The sequence below is a fragment of the Arvicola amphibius genome, chromosome 2 (assembly GCF_903992535.2).
Source record: "Arvicola amphibius chromosome 2, mArvAmp1.2, whole genome shotgun sequence".
NCBI lineage: Eukaryota > Metazoa > Chordata > Mammalia > Rodentia > Cricetidae > Arvicola > Arvicola amphibius.
Genome location: NC_052048.2, coordinates 77,958,228 through 77,979,333, shown reverse-complemented (window position 1 = coordinate 77,979,333; position 21,106 = coordinate 77,958,228). Strand labels below are relative to the sequence as shown.

The 21,106-nt window shown below is 38.2% G+C and overlaps 1 protein-coding gene across 1 annotated transcript in view; it reads left to right on the top strand.

Annotated features, from left to right (window-relative positions):
* LOC119808216 (zinc finger protein 431-like) overlaps positions 1-14,536 on the top strand; it is a 30,268-nt gene extending 15,732 nt beyond the window's left edge. Inside the window, exons 2-4 of the mRNA XM_042054606.1 lie at positions 8,250-8,376; positions 8,574-8,634; positions 9,786-14,536. Of these exons, the coding sequence (XP_041910540.1) occupies positions 8,250-8,376; positions 8,574-8,634; positions 9,786-11,238 (1,641 nt within the window). The 3' untranslated portion in view covers positions 11,239-14,536. The remainder of the gene's footprint in view (positions 1-8,249; positions 8,377-8,573; positions 8,635-9,785) is intronic.
* The last annotated feature ends 6,570 nt before the right edge of the window (positions 14,537-21,106 follow it).

Here is a 21,106-nt window from a genome sequence, read left to right as displayed (position 1 = left end):
TGTCCTTTATTTGAGTAAAGGGTCTCCACCCAATTTGGAGGCTACACCACAGAGATGAGCCACATGGAGATGAGCCAGGAAGTCGGATTGGGGATAATGTTGCCTGGTTATTGAAAGAATGGCGGAGGTCCACAGGCAAGCAGCCTAGATGGATTTTTTTATGGCTGGCATTTCCTCGCATCTAGCAGGGAGTAAGTTTCCCCCCCTGTTTATGCTGATGTGTCCTTCACTTGAAAAGTGGATATCCTTTCGATTTGGGGGTGAAGACATGGCTTTTAGGATAGCAGCTGTAGGGTTGTTGGAGGATTTTGTGTCTGTGGGAACGCAGGGAATGTGATTTCATGGGCTGGTGGACTGTGCCCTTGTTCTTCTGGCATGTGTAACATGCACATGAACAGGGGATGTCTGCCTGAGTTAGGAGCTGGAACACAGCCATATTCCTCTTTTTCTGAATGGGAATATATACTGTGCAATTGCTAATTTGTTTCTTGATTTTACAAGATATGAAACAAAAGATTGTCTTGAGTGTCAGAAAAGGACATTGGACATTTGTGCTGTTTGGGTTGTTATAGATTATGAGAATCATTGAACTTAGACTAAATGCATTTTTATTTTTTCATTATAATTTGTATTTATTCTTCTTTCATATAGTACATCCTGACTTCAGTGTCCCCCCCCCCCTTTTTGAGACAGAGTTTCTCTATAGCTTTGGAGCCTGTCTTGGAACTAGCTCTTGTAGACCAGGATAGTCTCGAACTCACAGAGATCTGCCTGCCTCTGCCTCACAAGTGCTGGAATAAAAGGCATACGCCACCACTGCCCGGCCAGTGTCCCCTTCTTGCATTGCTTCCTGTCCTCCCACACCAGATCTACATTCCCCCAGATACACTGGTACTATTTTCCTTCAGAAAAGAGCAGGTCTTCAGGGATATCAACCAAACACATCATACCAAGGTACAATAGGACCATGCACAAGCTCTTATATCAAGACTGTACAAGACACCACAATAGGAGGAAAAAGGTAACAAGAACAGGCAATAAAGTCACAGAACACATGACTCAATCACAAACGCCTTAAGCTAAAAAACAGTAACATGAGTGCAGAGGACCTGACACCATGACTTGAAGGCTCCATGATTGTCACTTAAGTTTCTCTGAGCCCTTACGAGCCCTACTTAGTTGATTCTGTGGACCATGTTTTTCCCCAACCCCTCTGCTAACCCCCTCCTTTTATAGCATTTCTATAGTTCAAGCTGATATTTGTGTAGCGATTTCTGCATGTTCTCCCATGAGCTGCTGAAAGAAGCCTCACTGATAAAAATTGGGTTAAGTGTCATTCTATGATTATAGCAAAACATAGGTTGAACCATTCATTGATTTTTTTTTCTTGCTCATTTGTATTTGGTCTACCATAGTTCTCTGAGTCATTCAAATTCTGGCTCCTGACCATCCAGGCAGTGTCAGGCGTACACCTACTCTCACAGTTTGGGTTCCAAGTTAGACCAGTTAGTTATTGGTTGACCACTTATAGCAGTTCTGAGCCACCATTTCCCCTGCATATTTTTCAGTCAGGATATATGTATGTGTCAAATGTTTTATGGCTGGCTTGGTGTTCCAGTCCCACTGGGAGCTTTATATGGTTACAGAAGATGGCTGGTTTAGCCTGTATAATCTTGATCACTACCAGCCCTAACTAGGGTTATAGGTTCTAAGATGTTTTCGCTGCACTAATTTCACATCCCCTGCTAACAGCTCTCCTATTCCCATCATCTCTCTCTGTCTTCTCCCTCTCTGTACTTTCTTCACTCACCTGACTCTTCCTGTTCCCCTCCCCCACTGACTTGCAGTGCACCCACAGAATCTATTGTATTTTCTCTTAGCCTTTGTGTATCCATAGCCTGTACTCAGATTAACTGTGATTACTATGATTGTACTTAACTGCTAATTTACACTTATGAGTATATAACATGCTTGTCTGTGTGTTTCTCAGTTTACTCACTCATGACAAGAAAGAACTCAAGAAATGAGACAATGACAAACCATATAATTATTAGTAGAGGTATCTAAAATGTATGAGGAACACTAGAAGAAATGTTCACCATCATTAGCTATCAGAAAAATGCATAGCAAATCTACTGTGAGATTTCATCTTAATCCTGTCAGAATGGTTATACTTAACATATATAACATATAACAACAATGACCACTAAAGCTGGCAACGACATGGAGCAAGGGAATTTATTGCATTTGCAAGTGCACACTTGTACAGCCATTGTGGTAATCAGTATTCAATCTTCAGAAAATTGAGAGTCAGTCTATCTCCAGAACCACTTATACCATTGTTGGATATGTACCCAAAAGATCCTTCCAGAAGGACACTTTCTCAAGTATGTTCACAGTGACTTTATTGATAATAGCCAGAATTGTTATATCTCTGAGAGATTGTGTTGATTGTTGGATGATTCATGTGGGAATGATCCCCCATTGAGGGTAGCATTATCTCTAAGAAAGTGGGCCTGAACTAGAAATGGAAGCGATCTCCACATGAGACGGTAACTAGGAAAGAGATAAAGCCAGGAAACAATCATTGCCCTTGGGTATTGCCTTAAATTGTTAGCTTTAAGTTCCCAAAATGATGGAATATGATCTGACACAATCAGTGAAATAGACCTATTATTCATTGCCTGAGCTGCTTCTGGTTATCAGATTTAATCACAGCAGCAAAAACACAAGTTATACCAAAAGTGAAACTCCAAAAGCGATTTGTTTTTCCATGAAGAACCTGGAATATTTTCTTTTGTAAGAATGTCAAAGATATCATGACTTTAGGTAGAAAAACCATAGAAAGTTGTACATAGAACTTAATTGGCTGTTCTTGTAGGACCAGGAAGATGGGAATGTTAAGAGTAATAGCAGAAAGTGGAGATCATAAGGTGTCCCAAATAGAGTGCATTGTAGAAGGAGCAGCGGGCTGTGTTCCCGCCTGGTTCCCGCACAGCTAGCTTTACACCCAAAATAACAACACACAAATTGTATTCATTTAAATACTGCTTGGCCCATTAGCTCTAGCCTCTTACTGGCTAACTCTCAATCTTGATTAACCCATTTCTATTAATGTGTGTAGCATCACAAGGTGGTGGCTTACGGGGAGGATTTTAACCTGTGTCCATCTCAGAGAGGAGAGCTATGGCATCTGCCTGAGGTGTCTGGCTCACTGCCTTCTTCCCAGCATTCTGTTCTGTCTACTCCACCCACCTATGTGCTGCCTATCAGGCCAATCAGTTTCTTTATTTATTAACCAATAAAAGCAACACATAGAAAGAAGACCCAACTACATCACTCCATAAAAAGTTATACTTGATCATTTGCATAATATATTGAGCCCAAAATCTTTCTTATTCTGCCTATGTCCTGGTAATTTAGTACAGCAAAATTAAAAATAATAGGCTAATTCTTTAAATGGAATATTGAATCTTTGAATGGCTTTTACTGATGCTAAAGCACTCTTCTGCCTTGTTTTGAAAATGTTCAGCATTCACTTTCCTGTAGGTCCTGCATGTAAAATCTGCACAACACACTGTTGAGCAGCCAAAGGTAGTAGCAGATTTTTTTTCACCCAGTGATTATTCTTTTTTTTTTGAGACAGGGTTTCTCTGCAGCTTTAGAGCCTGTCCTGGAGCTAGCTCTTGTAGACCAGGCTGGTCTCGAACTCACAGAGATCCACCTGCCTCTGCCTCCCGAGTGCTGGGATTAAAGGCGTGCAACACCACCGCCCAGCCCCAGTGATTATTCTTGTCAGAATGAAAACAACTCCAATAGAGTTTCTTCATGTTTTAAGCAAGTAAGTTCAGTGTTCTGTACATCTTTTAAATGATTGAAAACTATTTTTCTATCTAGATATGTCTCTGTAGGACCTTGAAAAAATACCTAACAACAACATATTTGGTATAAGTGGTTAACTACTACCCTGGGTTTCCTGATTATCCTAAATAGTTTATATTAATAGTTTTCAAAAATGAGAACTTCATCTTACACTTTAAATGAGTTGCATATCTAGAATACCTTAAATAAGAATAGAAATATATATGCACTGTAACAAAAACAATTTAAATAATTATCAAAATACTAAATGATAACAAGCACCTATGGTCAACCAGATAACCAAAAGCCTACCATATCCCACCTGTTGGAAATGTGGGTGTCATGTTCTCTATTTTGCTTCCTGCTAAATATGGGTGAAGACATCTTTAGGGTTCCCTAAATACATTGAGATAATGTCCAACCAAGTCCTGGGAAAACTAACTATAATCTTGCTAATAGTGATCACTTGTCAAGATTTTGGAGGTCTTCCCCTATCAAATCTGATTAATGTCATTTGTTAAGAAATCCACAGCATTTACTCTTCTGTGGAAACAAAACCTCTTCTCAAAAATATTTTTATATCCATTAACAGATACATTTGAAATATTTTTTAAAGTTAAGATAACTTGACAATAAAAGAGTAAATTAATTAACAAAATGAGGTACAGACCTAAACAGAAAGCTCTCAGCAGATGAATTGCAAAGGGCTGAGAGATTCCTAAGGAAATGTTCATCATGCGTAGCTATCAGAGAAATACACATCAAAACAGCTCTGAGATTCGATCTAAACCTGTCTGGATGGCCAAGAACAAAAACACTGATGACAGCTTATGCTGTAGAGAATATGGGGTAAGGGCTACACTCCTCCATTGGTGGTCTTCAAAACTTGTGCAGCTGTTTTGGAAATCAGAATGGTGATTTCTCACAAAAATAGGAAACAATTTACCCCAAGACCCAGCAATACTGCTGTTGGGTATATACCATAATGACATTCAATCATACCACAAAACATGTGCTCAACTATGTTCATACCAGGATTATTTGTAATAGCCAGAACCTGGCAACAACCTATGGTGTGGGAAGTCCTGTTGTATATGTGTTGCTTTTATTGCTTAATGAATAAAGAAGCTGTTTTGTCCAGTGGCTTAAGAGAATAGCGCTAGATAGGAAAAGCAAACTAAATGCTGTGAGAAAGAAGGTAGAGTCAGAGAGACACTATGGAGTGGCCAGAGGAGAAAGATGCAAGCTATCAGCCACAACTTTGCTGGTAGGCCACGAGCCTCATGGTAAAATATAAAATAATAAAAATGGGTTAATTTAAGAGATAAGAGTGAGCTAAAAATACACTTAAGCTATTGGCCAAGCAGTATTGCAAATGATATCACTTGTCAGTGTTTATTTTGGTGCTGAGCATCTGGGAACCAACTAAATGCCTCCAACAACAAACCCAGATGCCCCTCAACTAAAGAATGGATAAAGAAAATGTGGTACATTTATACAATGGAGTACTACACAAGGATAAAAAATAATGACATCTTGAAATTTGCAGGCAATTGATGTATATAGAAAAAAAAACATATTGCGTGAGGTAACCCAGACCCAGAAAGACAAATATAATATGTATCAGTCATAAGTGTTTTTTAGTGATAAAGGAAAGAAAATCCAGCCTAGAAGCTACAGTACCAGAGAAACTAGACAATAGAAGACCCTAAGAAAGACGTACATGGTTCTATATAGGATGCTGAAAAAGACATGATTTCTGAGTAAATCAGCAATGTGGGGGTCAAATGAGAAAGTAGAAGAAGAGAGGGGGGAAAGGGAGTGGAGTGGAGAAAAATGTAAAGCTCATTAAAAACCATAGTAACAAAAATATAACCCAAAATACCTGAATTGGTTCAGTTTTGCAGTGCTGTTTATAATCCCATGTCTTCCACCAGCTGCCTCTTGCCCATCAGTCATCAAAAGGTTCAAAATCAATGCAATAGTATTCAGAATCCTGACTTCCTGGATATTTCACATCTTTACATGCTTTTTTAAAATTTCTATCAGTGTTGCTGTCTTTTAAAAAGACTATTATTTTCTAAATATATTTCTTTCTATAAATGCCTACACCTATTTTCTTTCCTTTCTTAAGCTTATGCAAATTGTAAAATACACTGGAGATTTTTTTTTACAGGTTTTTTCAATCTGAACCTGTTTAACTGAATACCATTTAGCTTTTTTTTTTTTTTGACAACAAAAGCCTTTAAACTGCTATGCATCATTGACTTCCCCTGTTAACTTTGGCTGCAGGCTCCTGCTTCTCTGTTCATGAAAACCAAGCACTAAGGTTGCAGCCAGGTGGAAATTGTGTTTCAGGAATTACATTCTACCTTCATATCACTGGGAATCTGATTTTTGTTCTGCCGTAGCCACTTATTTATTTATTTATTTGTTTGTTTGTTTGTTTATTTATTTGGTTAGAATTTTTATGTACCAACTGCTCAAGGACTTCTGTAATGCAGAAACTCTTAAAGGAGTCATTAATTTTGAGCCCCACATTGGGCACTAAAATATATTCAGTTGGGAATATAATATGAGTCTCTATTGCCTCAACCTATTTCCTGTTCTTTGTGTACTGTGTTATGTTTGATACTAATCAGTAAGCTTCCTTCTTGTGCTGTCATGCCTTAACAACCATTATAGTACTGTTGCATAAGATTCAGTATAAATTATTGCTATTCAGTGATAAGGCAGGTTAGCAGGCTGCTGTTTGAATCTTCTTGTTTGTAAGTTTTTGGAGACAATATTTGTCCATGTAGCCCTAGCTGTCCTGAAAATAGTTCTGTACACCACTCTGGCCTCAGTCTCAGAGATCCTCTGACTCTGTATCCCAAGTGCTGTGACTAAAAGTGGTCTAACATTTCTTTCTTTTGTGTTTATATTATTGATTGATGGTTTTATCTCTATCAAACATATGCTACTGTACTGAGATTTCCCCTTGAATATAAAAATTTGGAAGAAAGTATCATTTTGTTTTCCCAAATGGCATGTATTTATGACATTAATAATGCCTTAGCCTTCTGATTCATTGGATTGCAGGTACATCACCTTCTTCCTGCCTGTAATTTTTGTTTTGAATATTTCATTATATGTGAGAATTTACCTGTATGCATATATATGCGGCATGTGGGTACCTGGTCCTCACAGTGATCATAACATGATAACAGAAACCCTGAAAGCCGGGCGGTGGTGGCGCACGCCTTTAATCCCAGCACTTGGGAGGCAGAGGCAGGCGGATCTCTGTGAGTTCGAGACCAGCCTGGTCTACAAGAGCTAGTTCCAGGACAGGCTCCAAAGCTACAGAGAAACCCTGTCTCGAAAAACCAAAAAAAAAAAAAAAAAAAAAAAAAAAAAAAAAACCCTGAGCTTGGACTAATGAATAGTTGTGATCCCCTTGTAAATATTGACAATTGGCCAGGTGGTGGTGGCGCATGCCTTTAATCCCAGCACTTGGGAGGCAGAGGCAGGTGGATCTCTGTGAGTTTGAGGCCATCCTGGTCTACAAGAGCTAGTTCCAGGACAGGTACCAAAAAGGTACAGAGAAACCCTGTCTCAAAAATCAAAAAAAGTACTGACAATTGAGCCCACCTATATGCAAGCTAGCGACTTCTCCTTATTTTGAGCCTTCTCCCACCATGTTGATTACTTGTGATAACATTTATATTGCTAAGGTTTTCATGTCTCAATTTCTAACTTTTAAGATATACAGTGCCTTTTAGTAAAATTTTATTAATGTTAGAGTTTAAAGTGGCACACTTCAGGTTTTTGGAAGATGAATACAAACGTGGAGTGAATGCATAGTTCTGTATAGGAACTTCACCAAACGCCTCTGGTTTTTTTCTATGATGTTTGGGTTGTTTTATTTTTCTGATTTATACATAGGTAACAGGTTCTTAATATGTCATTCTGACTGTCCTAGACATGATTGAATAGACTTGTCAGGCATTCAATTTAGAGGTCTCTGCCTTCTGAGTCCTGGAATTAGAGGGAGGCATGATCCAATGTACCCAGTTTACCCATTTTGTTTTTTGTTTTTGTAGGCACTAATTAGTTGTTCATACAAATTTTTCCTATGTGTCCTCTGTACTGCTGATCTGTTTACTTGTCTCTCTATGTTTGTTTATAGGCATTTCTCTTGCAGATGATATTCCATTCAAGGGGTAAAAAAAAATGATAGTGGTGAACCGCCTATTTAGTTTCCTTCAAAAGTTACTTGATAACTAAATCATAATGTCTATGATATAAAATAATTGTGGGGAAGTTTATGTGAGTATACTGTCAAAGAATTATACATTTACAATGTTGTCATTATGATTGCCATTGTATATATGCACTCTAAATTTTAGAATGCAGTGACCTTTGATGATGTGCATATTGATTTCACTTGGGAAGAATGGACTTTACTGCATCCTTTCCAGAAGAATCTCTATGAAGATGTTATGCTGGAGACCTACAGGAACCTCACTATTATAGGTAAGACTGAATTTTCTTTTATGTATCAAATAAGGGGTCAACAGTTCATTGGTTATTTATGTTCTTCTCCAATTTGGTCAAGAAAGAAGAGCAATGGGGTGAATAAATCAGGCATGGTTCTAAGGCTCAGAGACGACAGCAACTAACATTTTGCATAATTTTCAATATTACATATATTTTCTGATACTATATTCTAGGATACAGTTGGGAAGACCATAATACTGAAAAGCATTCTCCATGGTCTAGAAGATATGAAAGGTAATTTTCATGTGCAAGCTAAAAAAATGTTCCTCTGTAGAAACTGTGGTATGTAATGGAAGTTTTAAACAAAAACAACATAATAAATAATGACACTTTATGTGAGTGCATCAATGATAATTATATTGTCACAAAGCCATGTACCTCAGTTTCAGCTGGATGAATTGCATTTGAAAGCCACACTTTTAAGAAAGAAGCAAAGGAAACAGTGTCTTAACAGATATCACCATTTGAGTTATAGCATCATGAGATCTATGCTGTAAAATTGTCAATCAATTTCTTCCATACCACTCACATTACAAAAATTATAAACATTGAAGTGGTGTTAAGTATGTCTCCAAGACTTTCTAACATGCAAATTGTCCATGTTGAAGCTTGTTTGACTTATATACTTGATGTGATTATGCTAAGTTTATTGAGGGTGCAATTAGAGTCAAGAATGAAGGGGCAGTTATGGAGAAACCTTAATCTCTGTACCATAAGTCTATGAGGACAGAAGATCAAACTCTGTGACATTAATTGTAATCCTTTTATTTGATATTTTTCCTTTACTAGGTATATCATATGTCATGCTGAATATAAGCCTTAATGAGCATAGGGATATGGAAAGACATATAATACCTATCTCTCAGAATAATTAGGAGATATATAGCAGTCCCCATGTTGAGAATGCTTGTTGAATATCATTCAAGTATTCAAGTTATTTGATTTTCTCTTTCAACATTAATACATCAAAAGATGCGCATTGCGGAAATTCCCCATGAGTACTAGAAATCAGTAATACTTCTGTTTGTCCTAGCTCACTTAGCAAATGTAGTCTCTTTGACAGTTTAGGAAAATTGATAAATGCAATAAGGATATTAAAGATCTGAGCTTTTCCAGTTCTCTTCAAATATGTGGAAAATTTTGTATAAAAATAATTATGTAAATATGGCTCATGTAATAAAGGATTTTACTATCAAAGGTATCTTCAAAGTTGTAAAATATCCTTAGTGAATGGAAACAGCATGAGTATAAACACAGTGGTAAAACCTTAAGATCTAATTCCTCTTTAAATTTCGAATAAACTTAAAAATTATTTGATATAGTAATAAAGATTCAACAGTGTATTGAATGTGATAACACTTTTTTATGTGCCATTATTCTTGCAGGCATGAAAAAAGTCAAATTGGAGGGATATCTTATGTATACCCTCAAAGTATTAAAGCCGTTGCATGCGACAGTCATCTTCAAAGTCAGAAAAGAACACATACTGGAGAGAAATCCTTTGAATGTAATCAGTGTGGTAAAACCTTTGCACGTCACAGTCATCTTCAAATGCATAAAAGAACACATACTGGAGAAAAACCTTATGAATGTACTCAGTGTGGTAAAGCCTTTTCAGGTATCAGTACTCTTCATAGACATATAAGAACCCATACTGGAGAGAAACCCTACGAATGCAATCAGTGTGGTAAAGCCTTTTCCCGTAACAGTAATCTTGAAATACATAAAAGAATACATACTGGAGAGAAACCCTATGAATGTACTCAGTGTAGTAAAGTCTTTGTATGTTACAATAGTCTTCGAATACATGAAAGAATGCATACTGGAGAGAAACCCTATGAATGTACTCAGTGTGGTAAAACCTTTGCAAGGCACAGTCATCTTCAAATGCATAAAAGAACCCACACTGGAGAAAAACCTTATGAATGTACTCATTGTGGTAAAGCCTTTGCATATATCAGTACTTTTCATACCCATATAAGAACCCATACTGGAGAGAAACCCTACGAATGCAATCAGTGTGGTAAAGCGTTTGCCAGTCACCGAAATCTTGAAATACATAAAAGAATACATACTGGAGAGAAACCCTATGAATGTAATCAGTGTGGTAAAGCCTTTGTATGTTACAATAGTCTCCAAATACATGAAAGAACACATACTGGAGAGAAACCCTATGAATGTGATCAGTGTGGTAAAGCCTTTGCATGTCACAGTCATCTTCAAATTCATAAAAGAACACATACTGGAGAAAAACCTTATGAATGTACTCAGTGTGGCAAAGCCTTTTCAGGTATCAGTACTCTCCGTAGACATATAAGAACACATACTGGAGAGAAACCCTATGAATGTAATCAGTGTGGTAAAGCCTTTGCTCGTCACAGTAATCTTGAAATACATAAAAGAACGCATACTGGAGAGAAACCCTATGAATGTAATCAGTGTAGTAAAGCCTTTGTATATTATAGTAGTCTCCGAATACATAAAAGAATGCATACTGGAGAGAAACCCTATGAATGTAATCAGTGTGGTAAAGCCTTTACATGTCACAGTCATCTTCAAATGCATAAAAGAACACATACTGGAGAGAAACCCTATGAATGTAATCAGTGTGGTAAATTCTTTGCAAGTCAGAGTCATCTTCAGATTCATAAAATAACACATACTGGAGAGAAACCCTATAAATGTACTCAGTGTGATAAAGCCTTTACATATCGCAGTGTTCTTCAAAGGCATAAAAAAACACATACTGGAGAGAAACCCTATCAATGTATTCAGTGTTATAAAGTCTTTGCGTGTATTGGTACTCTACAAAGGCATATAAGAACACATCCTGGATAGAAACTCTATGAATGTAATCAGTGTAAGCCTTTACAAGTCAGGATTATCTTCTCACTCATAAAAGAACACAAACTGTAGAAAAACCCTATAAATGCACTCAGTGCAGTAAATCCTTTGTATATAACAGCAGTCACTGAATACATAAAAAAAAAAAAAACCCATACTGGAGAGAGATCCTGTGTGTGTAATCAGTGTGGTAAAACCTTTGCATGTAATAATCATCTCAGATGCATAAATGAACACATACAGGAGAGAAACCGTATAAATGTAATCAGTATGGTAAAGTCTTTGCATGTCACATTGATATTCAAAGGCACAAAACACATACTTGAGAAAAATCCTTTAAATGTAATTATTGTGGTAAAGTCTTTTGTAAGTCACAGTCATCTTCAAAACCAAAAGAACGTATAATGGAGAGAAACCCTATGAATGAAATCAATGTAGTAAAGCCTTTGCATATCTCAGTTGTCTTCAAAGGCATAAAAGAACACATACTGGAGAGAAACCCTATAAATGTAATCAATGTAATAAAGCCTTTGGATATTGCAGCATTCTTCAAAGGCATAGAATAACACTTGAGAAAAGCACTATGAATGTATTCAGTGTTGTAATGCCTTTTCATGTCACTTCATTTTCAAATGCATAAAAGAAGACATACTAGAGAGAAACCCCATAAATATAATCAGATGGTAAAGCCTTGATGTCATGGTCACCTTCTGATGCACAAAAGAGCACATACTTGACAGAAACCCTATGAATGTACTCAGTGTGGTAAAGTCTTGGCATGCCACAACCATCTCCTTATACACACTGGAGAGAAAACCTATAACTAATCAGTGTGGTAAAGGTTTGCATGTAGTAGTTTATATCATCAAATGTATAAAAGTACTCTTACTGGAGAGAAACCCTGTGTATGTAATCAATGATGTAAAGCTTTTGCATGCCCCAGTCATCTTGAAATACATAACAGACCACATACCTTAGAGAAACACATGAATGTAATCAGTGTGGTAAATCATTTACATATCTCAATGGTCTTCGAAGGCATGAAAGAACACATAATGGAGAGAAATTCTATGAATATATTTAGTGTGTTACAGCCTTTTATGTCACAATAGCTTTGAATACATTAAAGAACCTGTATTGGCCAGAAACCCAATGAATGTACTTACTGTGGTCAAACCTTTGCCTGTCAAAAAGTCTATAAAATAATAAATAATAAATAAATTAAATAAAAACATAAATTATGTGGAGAACACACAATCTGAGCATTAGCATGTATTCACACACTGAGAATGCCTTAATATTCTATTCATACTCTGTCTTGATGTAATTCATTATCAACTCACAGGACAAACTGGAGGACACATACTCTGTGGATTACCATGTTTTCATTTCACTCACTGAGAATTTAATAGTTTACTCATATCCTGTTTTGATGTAATTCTATATCAAATTACAATAGACACATGAACTGCTTGTGAAGGCCCAAAATTAGAGCCTGTTTTTATCCTTACAGATATTCAGGATATCTAAATGTACTTTTTCTTTCTTTTTTTGTAATATGAGGTTACCTGCCAAGTGGTTGCCTTTGGATACTTGGTCTAGAGTGGCTTTAGTACCTAAGCAGCATAATGCTAATGACTTGATATCTCAAAGTGTTAAAGCAATTGACTTTTCAAGTTGTCTTTTGTATCATGTTGAAGTCTTTTTTTTTATGTTCTCCTTGCTTTTGTATTAGTGTATAGCAGTATATGGAAAATTAAACGTGGACAATTTCAATATTCATTGGAATGCTCTCCCAGTATTGTTTATGGCTTCTCTTTCATTAATTTTTAATCTTCATATTTTTTACTAATATATGTAAATCTCCATGCCTATACCCTGGTAAGAGGTGTTTTTGTTTAGGCCAGTTCCTGATATATGGTTCCCAATGTGGGACAGTCACTGACATATTAGTGCCACAATGTGGGGCTAACCAGTGAACCCTGAAATGAACATAAGTGTGGCCAGGTGTACATAATAGTATTTGAGAGAACCCACAAGAATACTTTGTACCAGATCCACTGCCACTGATCTCCCAAGTGGATGCATGGGAGCTTTCTCTTGCTTCTGCTGATACCAAGCTAATAAACACTCAGTTTCCTCACTATTCTGTCAAGTTTTCCTCATGTTTTCTCCCAGAAATACAAAGAGAAAAGATGGAGTCTGGGTTGTCTTCACACCACATGTGACAGACACCTGGCATTAAAAATAGAAAACAAATACTTACAAATCACTAACATTCCTAACCTACTCATTATTTTACAAGCTCAACAGCACTCACCATAGCTAAGCAAATGCCCACAGATATCATTCCTTACCTGGGAGCCAGCACAACAGCAACCTCATGATTGGGAATACACATGACCATGCTGTGTCCTGATGACAAATGACTCCTTTAAGGGTATGGTCTGTCAATGGAGAAGACCTCAAGACAGGACATGGAAATCTGTGGGAGCTGGGCACAGTTACTGAACTGACACATTTCTCTAAGGACTCACTAGGGGTCAGGGTCCCAAGGTGCCTCCTGCCTGACAGGAGGTTGTGAGTACTTTTCTACAAAGAATATGCAAGTTTCTTGGGGCCAAAAGGAAAGAGCATTGGTATGTGGCAATTATGTGTTCCTTGACATTACCTAGGAATATGTGTGTTGCACAATCTTAGAAGTATAAACAGGTTATGGGCACATTTTCTTCATCCAGTTCAGTACTACTCATCACTGATACCTTTTTGCAAACTGTGTGTATAAATATGGCTGTTGAGGCCATTAGTGGGCTCATATATGTATACTTTATTGCTCACTACTTCACACTGGAGAATATTATGGGGTTCATCTCTAGAGAAAACTACTTTTCTCACTCTGGGCAGTTAAAAATTACTGATAGCTCTTTACCTAGTGACAGGGTTCTACAAGAGCTCCACCATCCCAATTGGTATATCTATTTTATTTTTGTCATCATTCAGGTCTTCTTAAGAAGCCATATTGTTGAATTTTTATGATCGTAGTTCTTTCGTTTTTATAAGACACACTCTCAGAGAAGACATCCTGGTTTCATTGCTCTTCCAGTATTTCCACACACTCTTCTGAATTGTTCTCTGAGCCTGAGGTGTGAAGCTGGTGTTATAGGTATAAAGGGTTTAACTTTTTTCTTCTATCAATTAATATTTTAATTGTTACACCAATATATAGTTGATCCATTTTGAGATAATTTTTATATCAAGTGAGAGATCAAGATTAGTTGCCTTATTGTTTGTTGGATATCTAGTTTTGATATTGACATTTGTAAATGAGTCTGTATTTTCTCTGACATAGTTTTGAGAACTTTGTATAAAAGGATTGAGCTGTAACCTTTTGAATAAATGTCTATATCCTCTGTTGAGGGAGGCTGCTTGTTTGTTTTCTGGTCACCCAGACTTGTTTCTGAGCCGTCTCACCTTTAGGCAAGTTCAGTAGCCATTTTTCTGTGGGTCATGTACAGTTCATACAGCAGACTATTATGTATTTCAGGCAAGAGCAGTTTCTTGCCCAAATGGCTAGAAAGTTCCTTAAAAACCTCTTTGATGCTCATCATCCTCTTGAGTTAGATTGGTACTGCCAGGAGCAGATGTGTCTCATTGTCATGAAAAGGCTAAGATCTTAAACATTCTAAATGTGATATTTTGAAGGTCTCTGAAAGCTTTAAAGAAAACCTATCTAACTGAAATATATCTCTATATATCTAGAAAACCTAACTAACATGACTACAAGCTTGACTATTACAGATGACTATTAACCTATATTTCTTAATTATGCATTACGTTTTTAAATGAGTAGACAAACACAATACCTTAATGAAGAGCAGAAATATACATATAACAAAATAGACATAAAATGTTTATCTATAGACCAAAACCCATTTCATTGCAAAATGTTGATCTCTGTATTGTATCCCCTTTTAAATATAAACAAACATTTATGAGCAATATTTGGGAGTTTGTGCATAGATCTCTCCAAACTGTTGCTTTTTGTTGGGAGAAGTAATTTTGGTGGTGTACAAGGTGACCTTTCATGAGTTCTTTTTTTTTCTCTTTTTTTATTAAAAATTTCCATCTCCTCCCCTCCTCCTCCCCCTTCCCTCCCCTCCACTCCACCCATCCTCTCACTCCCTCCTTCTCCAGGCCAAAGAGCCATCAGGGTTCCCTACATTATGTTAAGTCCAAGGCCCACCCAACTCCCCCCAGGTCCAGGAAGGTGAGCAACCAAACTGACAAGGCTCACACAGAGCCCATCCATGCCTTAGAATCCAAGCCCATCGCCATTGTCCTTGGCTTCTCGGTCAACCTCCACCATCAGCCACATTCAGAGAGTCCGGTTTGGTCGAATGTTCCATCAGTCCCATTCCTACTGGTCTTGGTGATCTCCCATTAGTTCTAGCCCACCGTCTCAGTGGGTGAATGCACCCCTCACGGTCCTGACTTTCTTTCTCATGTTCTCCCTCCTTCTGCTCCTCATCAGGACCTTGGGAGCTCAGTCCAGTGCTCCAATGTGGGCCTCTGTCTCTATCTCCATCCATCGCCAGGTGAAGGTTCTATGGTCATATGCAAGAAATTCATCAGTATGGCTATAGGATCTGGCCTTTTCTGGCTCCCTCTCCTCAGCGGCCCAGGGAACTAGTTGGGGACATCGCCCTGGATACCTGGGAACCCCTCTAGAGTCAAGTTTCTGGACAACCCTAAGATGGCTCCCTTAATTAAGATATATGCTTCCCTGCTCCCATATCCACCCTTCCTCTATCCCAAGCATCCCATTCCCCCAAGCTCTCCCCATCCTCCCCTTCATGCTTTTCTCTCCCCATCGCCCCTTTCCCCCTTCCCACCCCACCGCCAAGTTCCCAATTTTTTCCTGGCAATCTTGTCTACTTCCAATATCCAGGAGGATAACTATATGTTTTTCTTTGGGTTCACCTTATTATCTTCTCAATGATCCCGAATTATAGGCTCGATGTCCTTTAATCATGGTTAGAAACCGATTATGAGTGAGTACATCCCATGTTCATCTTTTTGGGTCTGGGTTACCTCACTCAGAATAGTGTTTTCTATTTCTATCCATTTGCATGCAAAATTCAAGATGTCATTGTTTTTTATCGCTGAGTAGTAGTCTAATATGTATATATTCCACAGTTTCTTCATCCATTCTTCCATTGAAGGGCATCTAGGTTGTTTCCAGGTTCTAGCTATTACAAATAATGCTGCTATGAACATAGTTGAACAGATGCTTTTGTAGTATGATTGGGCATCTCTTGGGTAAATTCCCAAGAGTGGAATTGCTGGGTCTTGGGGTAGGTTGATCCTGAATTTCCTGAGAAACCTCCACACTGCTTTCCAAAGTGGTTGCACAAGTGTGCATTGCCACCAGCAATGGATGAGTGTAACCCTTACCCCACAACCTCTCCAGCAAAGGCTATCATTGGTGTTTTGGATTTTAGCCAATCTGATAGGTGTAAGATGGTATCTCAAAGTTGTTTTGATTTGCATTTCCCTGATAGCTAAGAAGGTTGTGCATGACCTTAAGTGTCTTTTGGCCATTTGGACTTCTGCTGAGAATTCTCTGTTCAGTTCAGAGCCCCATTTTTTAAATGGGTTAATTAGCATTTTAAAGTCTAGTATCTTGAGTTCCTTATATATTTTAGAGATCAGACCTTTGTCAGTTGCAGGGTTGGTGAAGATCTTTTCCCAGTCATTAGGCTGCCTATGTGTCTTAGTGACAGTGTCCTTTGCTCAGCTTCAGGAGGTCCCATTTATTCAATGTTGCCCTTAATGTCTATGCTGCTGGGGTTATACGTAGGAAACGGTCTCCTGTGCCCATTTGTTGTAGAGTACTTCCCACTTTCTCCTCTATCAAGCTCAGTGTGTTCAGATTAATATTGAGGTCTTTAATCCATTTGGAGTTGAGTTTTGTGCATGGTGATAGATATGGTTCTACTTTCATTTTTCTATGGGTTGAAATCCAGTTATGCCAGCACCATTTGTTGAAGATGCTCTCTTTCTTCCATTGTGTACTTTTGGCTCCTTTATGAAAAATCAGGTGTTCATAGGTTTGTGGGTTAAGATTTGGGTCTTCTGTTCGATTCCATTGGTCAACTTCTCTGTTTTTATGCCAATACCAAGCTGTTTTCAATACTGTAGCTCTGTAATAGATTTGAAGTCAGGTTTCTATATCCTACTTTGGCAGATCCATGTTGCTTCTTTGACTCTGTCTACTCTATCTTGCTTTATCTCTATTCTGATTTCCCACTTGGCTTTACACTGCTAAACCACAGGCTCAGAGGAAATTCAGAGAATCATTATATCTTACTACAAAAGCCTGTATGCCACAAAATTGGAAAATGTAAAAGAAATGGACTTTTTTTTAGATAAGTACCATATACAAAAGTTAAACCAGGACCAGGTGAATGCTCTAAATAGTCCTGTCAGTCGTGAAGAATTAGAAACTGTTATCAAAAACCTCCCTACCAAAAAGAGCCCAGGACCAGATGGTTTCAATGCGGAATTCTACCAGAACTTCCAAGAAGACCTAATACCTATACTCCTTAAGGCATTTCATAATATAGAAACAGAAGAGTCATTGCCAAATTCCTTTTATGAAGCTACAGTTACCCTGATACCTAAACCACACAAAGACTCAACCAAGAAAGAGAATTACAGGCCAATCTCACTCATGAACATTGATGCAAAAATTCTCAATAAAATACTTAACTTATATTTTAAATTGAGTGTTTCAAGCATAGGATTTAGGTGAAGTGGTTAGTATAAATGTTTAAAATGGGGAAAACAGTTGATTTCTTGTTACTTTAGGGAACAATCGTTTATAACTTGAAGTTGTGAGATGCAGAATCCTGAAATATCCAGAAACAGTTTTAAAGTATACAAAATAAATGGAGGTTCATTACTACATTTTCATAAAGTACTCACTTTGTTGAACATATAGTGTATAAAGATATGAAAATCTCAAAAAATTAGAAAATATTTTAGACAGACTGAGAGGTTTTAATAGGCTATGAATGACCTGTATAGATAGTGATAATGTCTAGATTATTTTTTTTGTTTCCAGTTTATTTATTTTTTATTAAAAATTGCCATCTCCTCCCCTCCTCCTTCCCCTTCCCTCCCCTCCCCTCCACCCATATCCCCACTCCCTCCCTCTCCAGGCCAAAGAGCCATCAGGGTTCTCTACACTATGTTGAGTCCAAGGTCCTCCCAACTCCCTCCAGGTCCAGGAAGGTGAGCAACCAAACTGACAAGGCTCACACAGAGCCCGTCCATGTCATAGAGACCAAGCCCATCGCCATTGTCCTTGGCTTCTCGGTCAACCTCCACCATCAGCCACTTTCAGAGAGTCCGATTTGGTCCGATTTGGTCGCATGTTCCATCAGTCCCATTCCAAGTGGACTTGGTGGTCTCCCATTAGTTCTGTCCTGCCGTCTCAGTGGGTGAACGCATCCCTCATGGTTCTGACTTTCTTTCTCATGATCTCTCTCCTTCTGCTCCTCATCAGAACTTTGGGAGCTCAGTCCGGTGCTCCAATGTGGGGCTCTGTCTCTATCTCCATCCATCGCCAGGTGAAGGTTAAGGCTCACAGTGAGCCCGTCCATGCTGTAGAGTTCACATTCATTGCCGTTGTCCTTGGTTTCTCAGTCTTCCTCCACCGTCAGCCACATTCAGAGAGCCCGGTTTGGTCCCCTGTTCCATCAGTTCCATTGCAACTGGACTTGGTGGTCTCCCGTTAGATCTGTCCCACCGTCTCAATGGGTAAACACACTCCTCATGGTCCTGACTTCCTTGCTCATGATCTCCCTCCTTTTGCTCCTCATCGGGACCTTGGGAGCTCAGTCCGGTGCCCCTATGTGGGGCTCTGTCATTTTCTCCATCCAATGCTAGGTGAAGGTTCTATGGTGATATGCAAGATATTCATGAGTATGGCAATAGGATCTGGACATTTCTGGCACCCTCTCCTCAGCTGCCCAAGGACCTAGCTGGGGGCGTCTTCCTGGACACCTGGGAACCCTAGAGTCAAGTCTCTGCCAACCCTAGAATGGCTCCCTTAAGTAAGATATATAATTCCTTGTTCCCATATCCACCCTTCCTATATCCCAACCATCCTATTCCCCCAAGCTCTTCCCATCCTCCACTTCACACTTTTCTCGCCCCATCCCCCCTCCCCCATCCCACCCTACCCCTATGTTCCCATTTTTTTGTCCGGCAATCTTGTCTACTTCCAGTATCCAGGAGGATAACTATATGTTTTTCTTTGGGTTCACCTTCTTATATAGCTTCTCTAGGATTTTTACAAATTATAGGCTCGATGTCCTTTATTTATGGCTAGAACCCAATTATGAGTGAGTACATCCCATGTTCATCTTTTTGGGCCTGGGTTACCTCACTCAGGATGGTGTTTTCTTTTTTTTTTTTTGTTTATTTTTTTGTTTATTTTTTTTTTTTAGTAGAATAGAAAAAAAACACCAAATATCTTTACTTTGTAACTAGACATAGGTTCTAGTTTTTTTTTTTTCATTTTTTTTTGGGGGGGTTTAAGAGTGGTTCTTTTTTTTTTTCCCTCATGGTTTATTTTTTTTTATATTTAAAAATTTCCATCTCCTTCCCTCCTCCTCCCCCTCCCTCCCCTCCTCCTCCCCCTTCCCTCCCCTCCTTCTCCCCCTTCCCTCCCCTCCCCTCCACCAGGATGGTGTTTTCTATTTCCCTCCATTTGCATGCATAATGTCTAGATTATTAACAGCTTTCTGTGTCTATGTACTTGAATGAGGATGAGGACAGCTCATTTTCATGTAAATCCATGACTATCTTCCCACAGGAGGCTTCGGACCATCATATGCTTGCTGTGAATTCTTTTTAGAAGTGAAGTGATTTTGATACTGTTTTTGGTAAAGGAAAGTGAAAGTAGCACAAGGAGGGAGGGGAAGGAAAGTGGAAAGACAAGGCAAGTAGATAGATAGATAGATAGATAGATAGATAGATAGATAGATAGATAGATAGATAGATGAGAGATAGATAGATAGATGGATAGATAGAGTAATTGGATAGGTGTGAAAGGAAAGTATAGATGGGAAGGAAGCAAGGAAGGAGGAGAGCGAGACAGAGATGTAAAATACAGTGTGCATGCAGAAAGAGCTTGACTTTCCTGCTTATGTTCTTAGTAGTGAGTCATGACTTTAACTCTTAACTGATGTAGACTGGTTAACCAGTTGGTCCAAATGTGTAATCACAAGCTTCTGACTAATAGATTTAGCACAGATATGAAGAATGTACTTGTGATCATGGGCGGAAATGATGGAGTAATGTGGCCACTGAGAAATGTGTAGTGAGAGCTAAAATATAGATTAGTGATCAAAAAAATGGGGATTCAACTCTCATTTTACTTACTGTGATCCATGCTGAAACAAGAGATGGTAAGTCCACTGCACATTAGGAAGTTCTGTTTGAAAATAATTTTACATTATCTACAGTGATCATAACAGTCATAATTTAGGAAATGCTATTATTGTTCACATAAATTATGTCCAGAAAAACATTTTCATATGTATGTTTTGATGAATTTTATTATAAATGAAAACTGTAAAATATTCACCAATCTCAAAGTTATTCATATCAAAAAATATCTACAGCTATAGCAGTGTTTATTTTTTTATTTTTTTAAATATTTATTTATTTTATTATGTATACAATATTCTGTTTGTGTGTCTGCCTGCAGGCCAGAAGAGGGCACCAGACCCCATTACAGATGGTTGTGAGCCACCATGTGGTTGCTGGGAATTGAACTCAGGACCTTTGG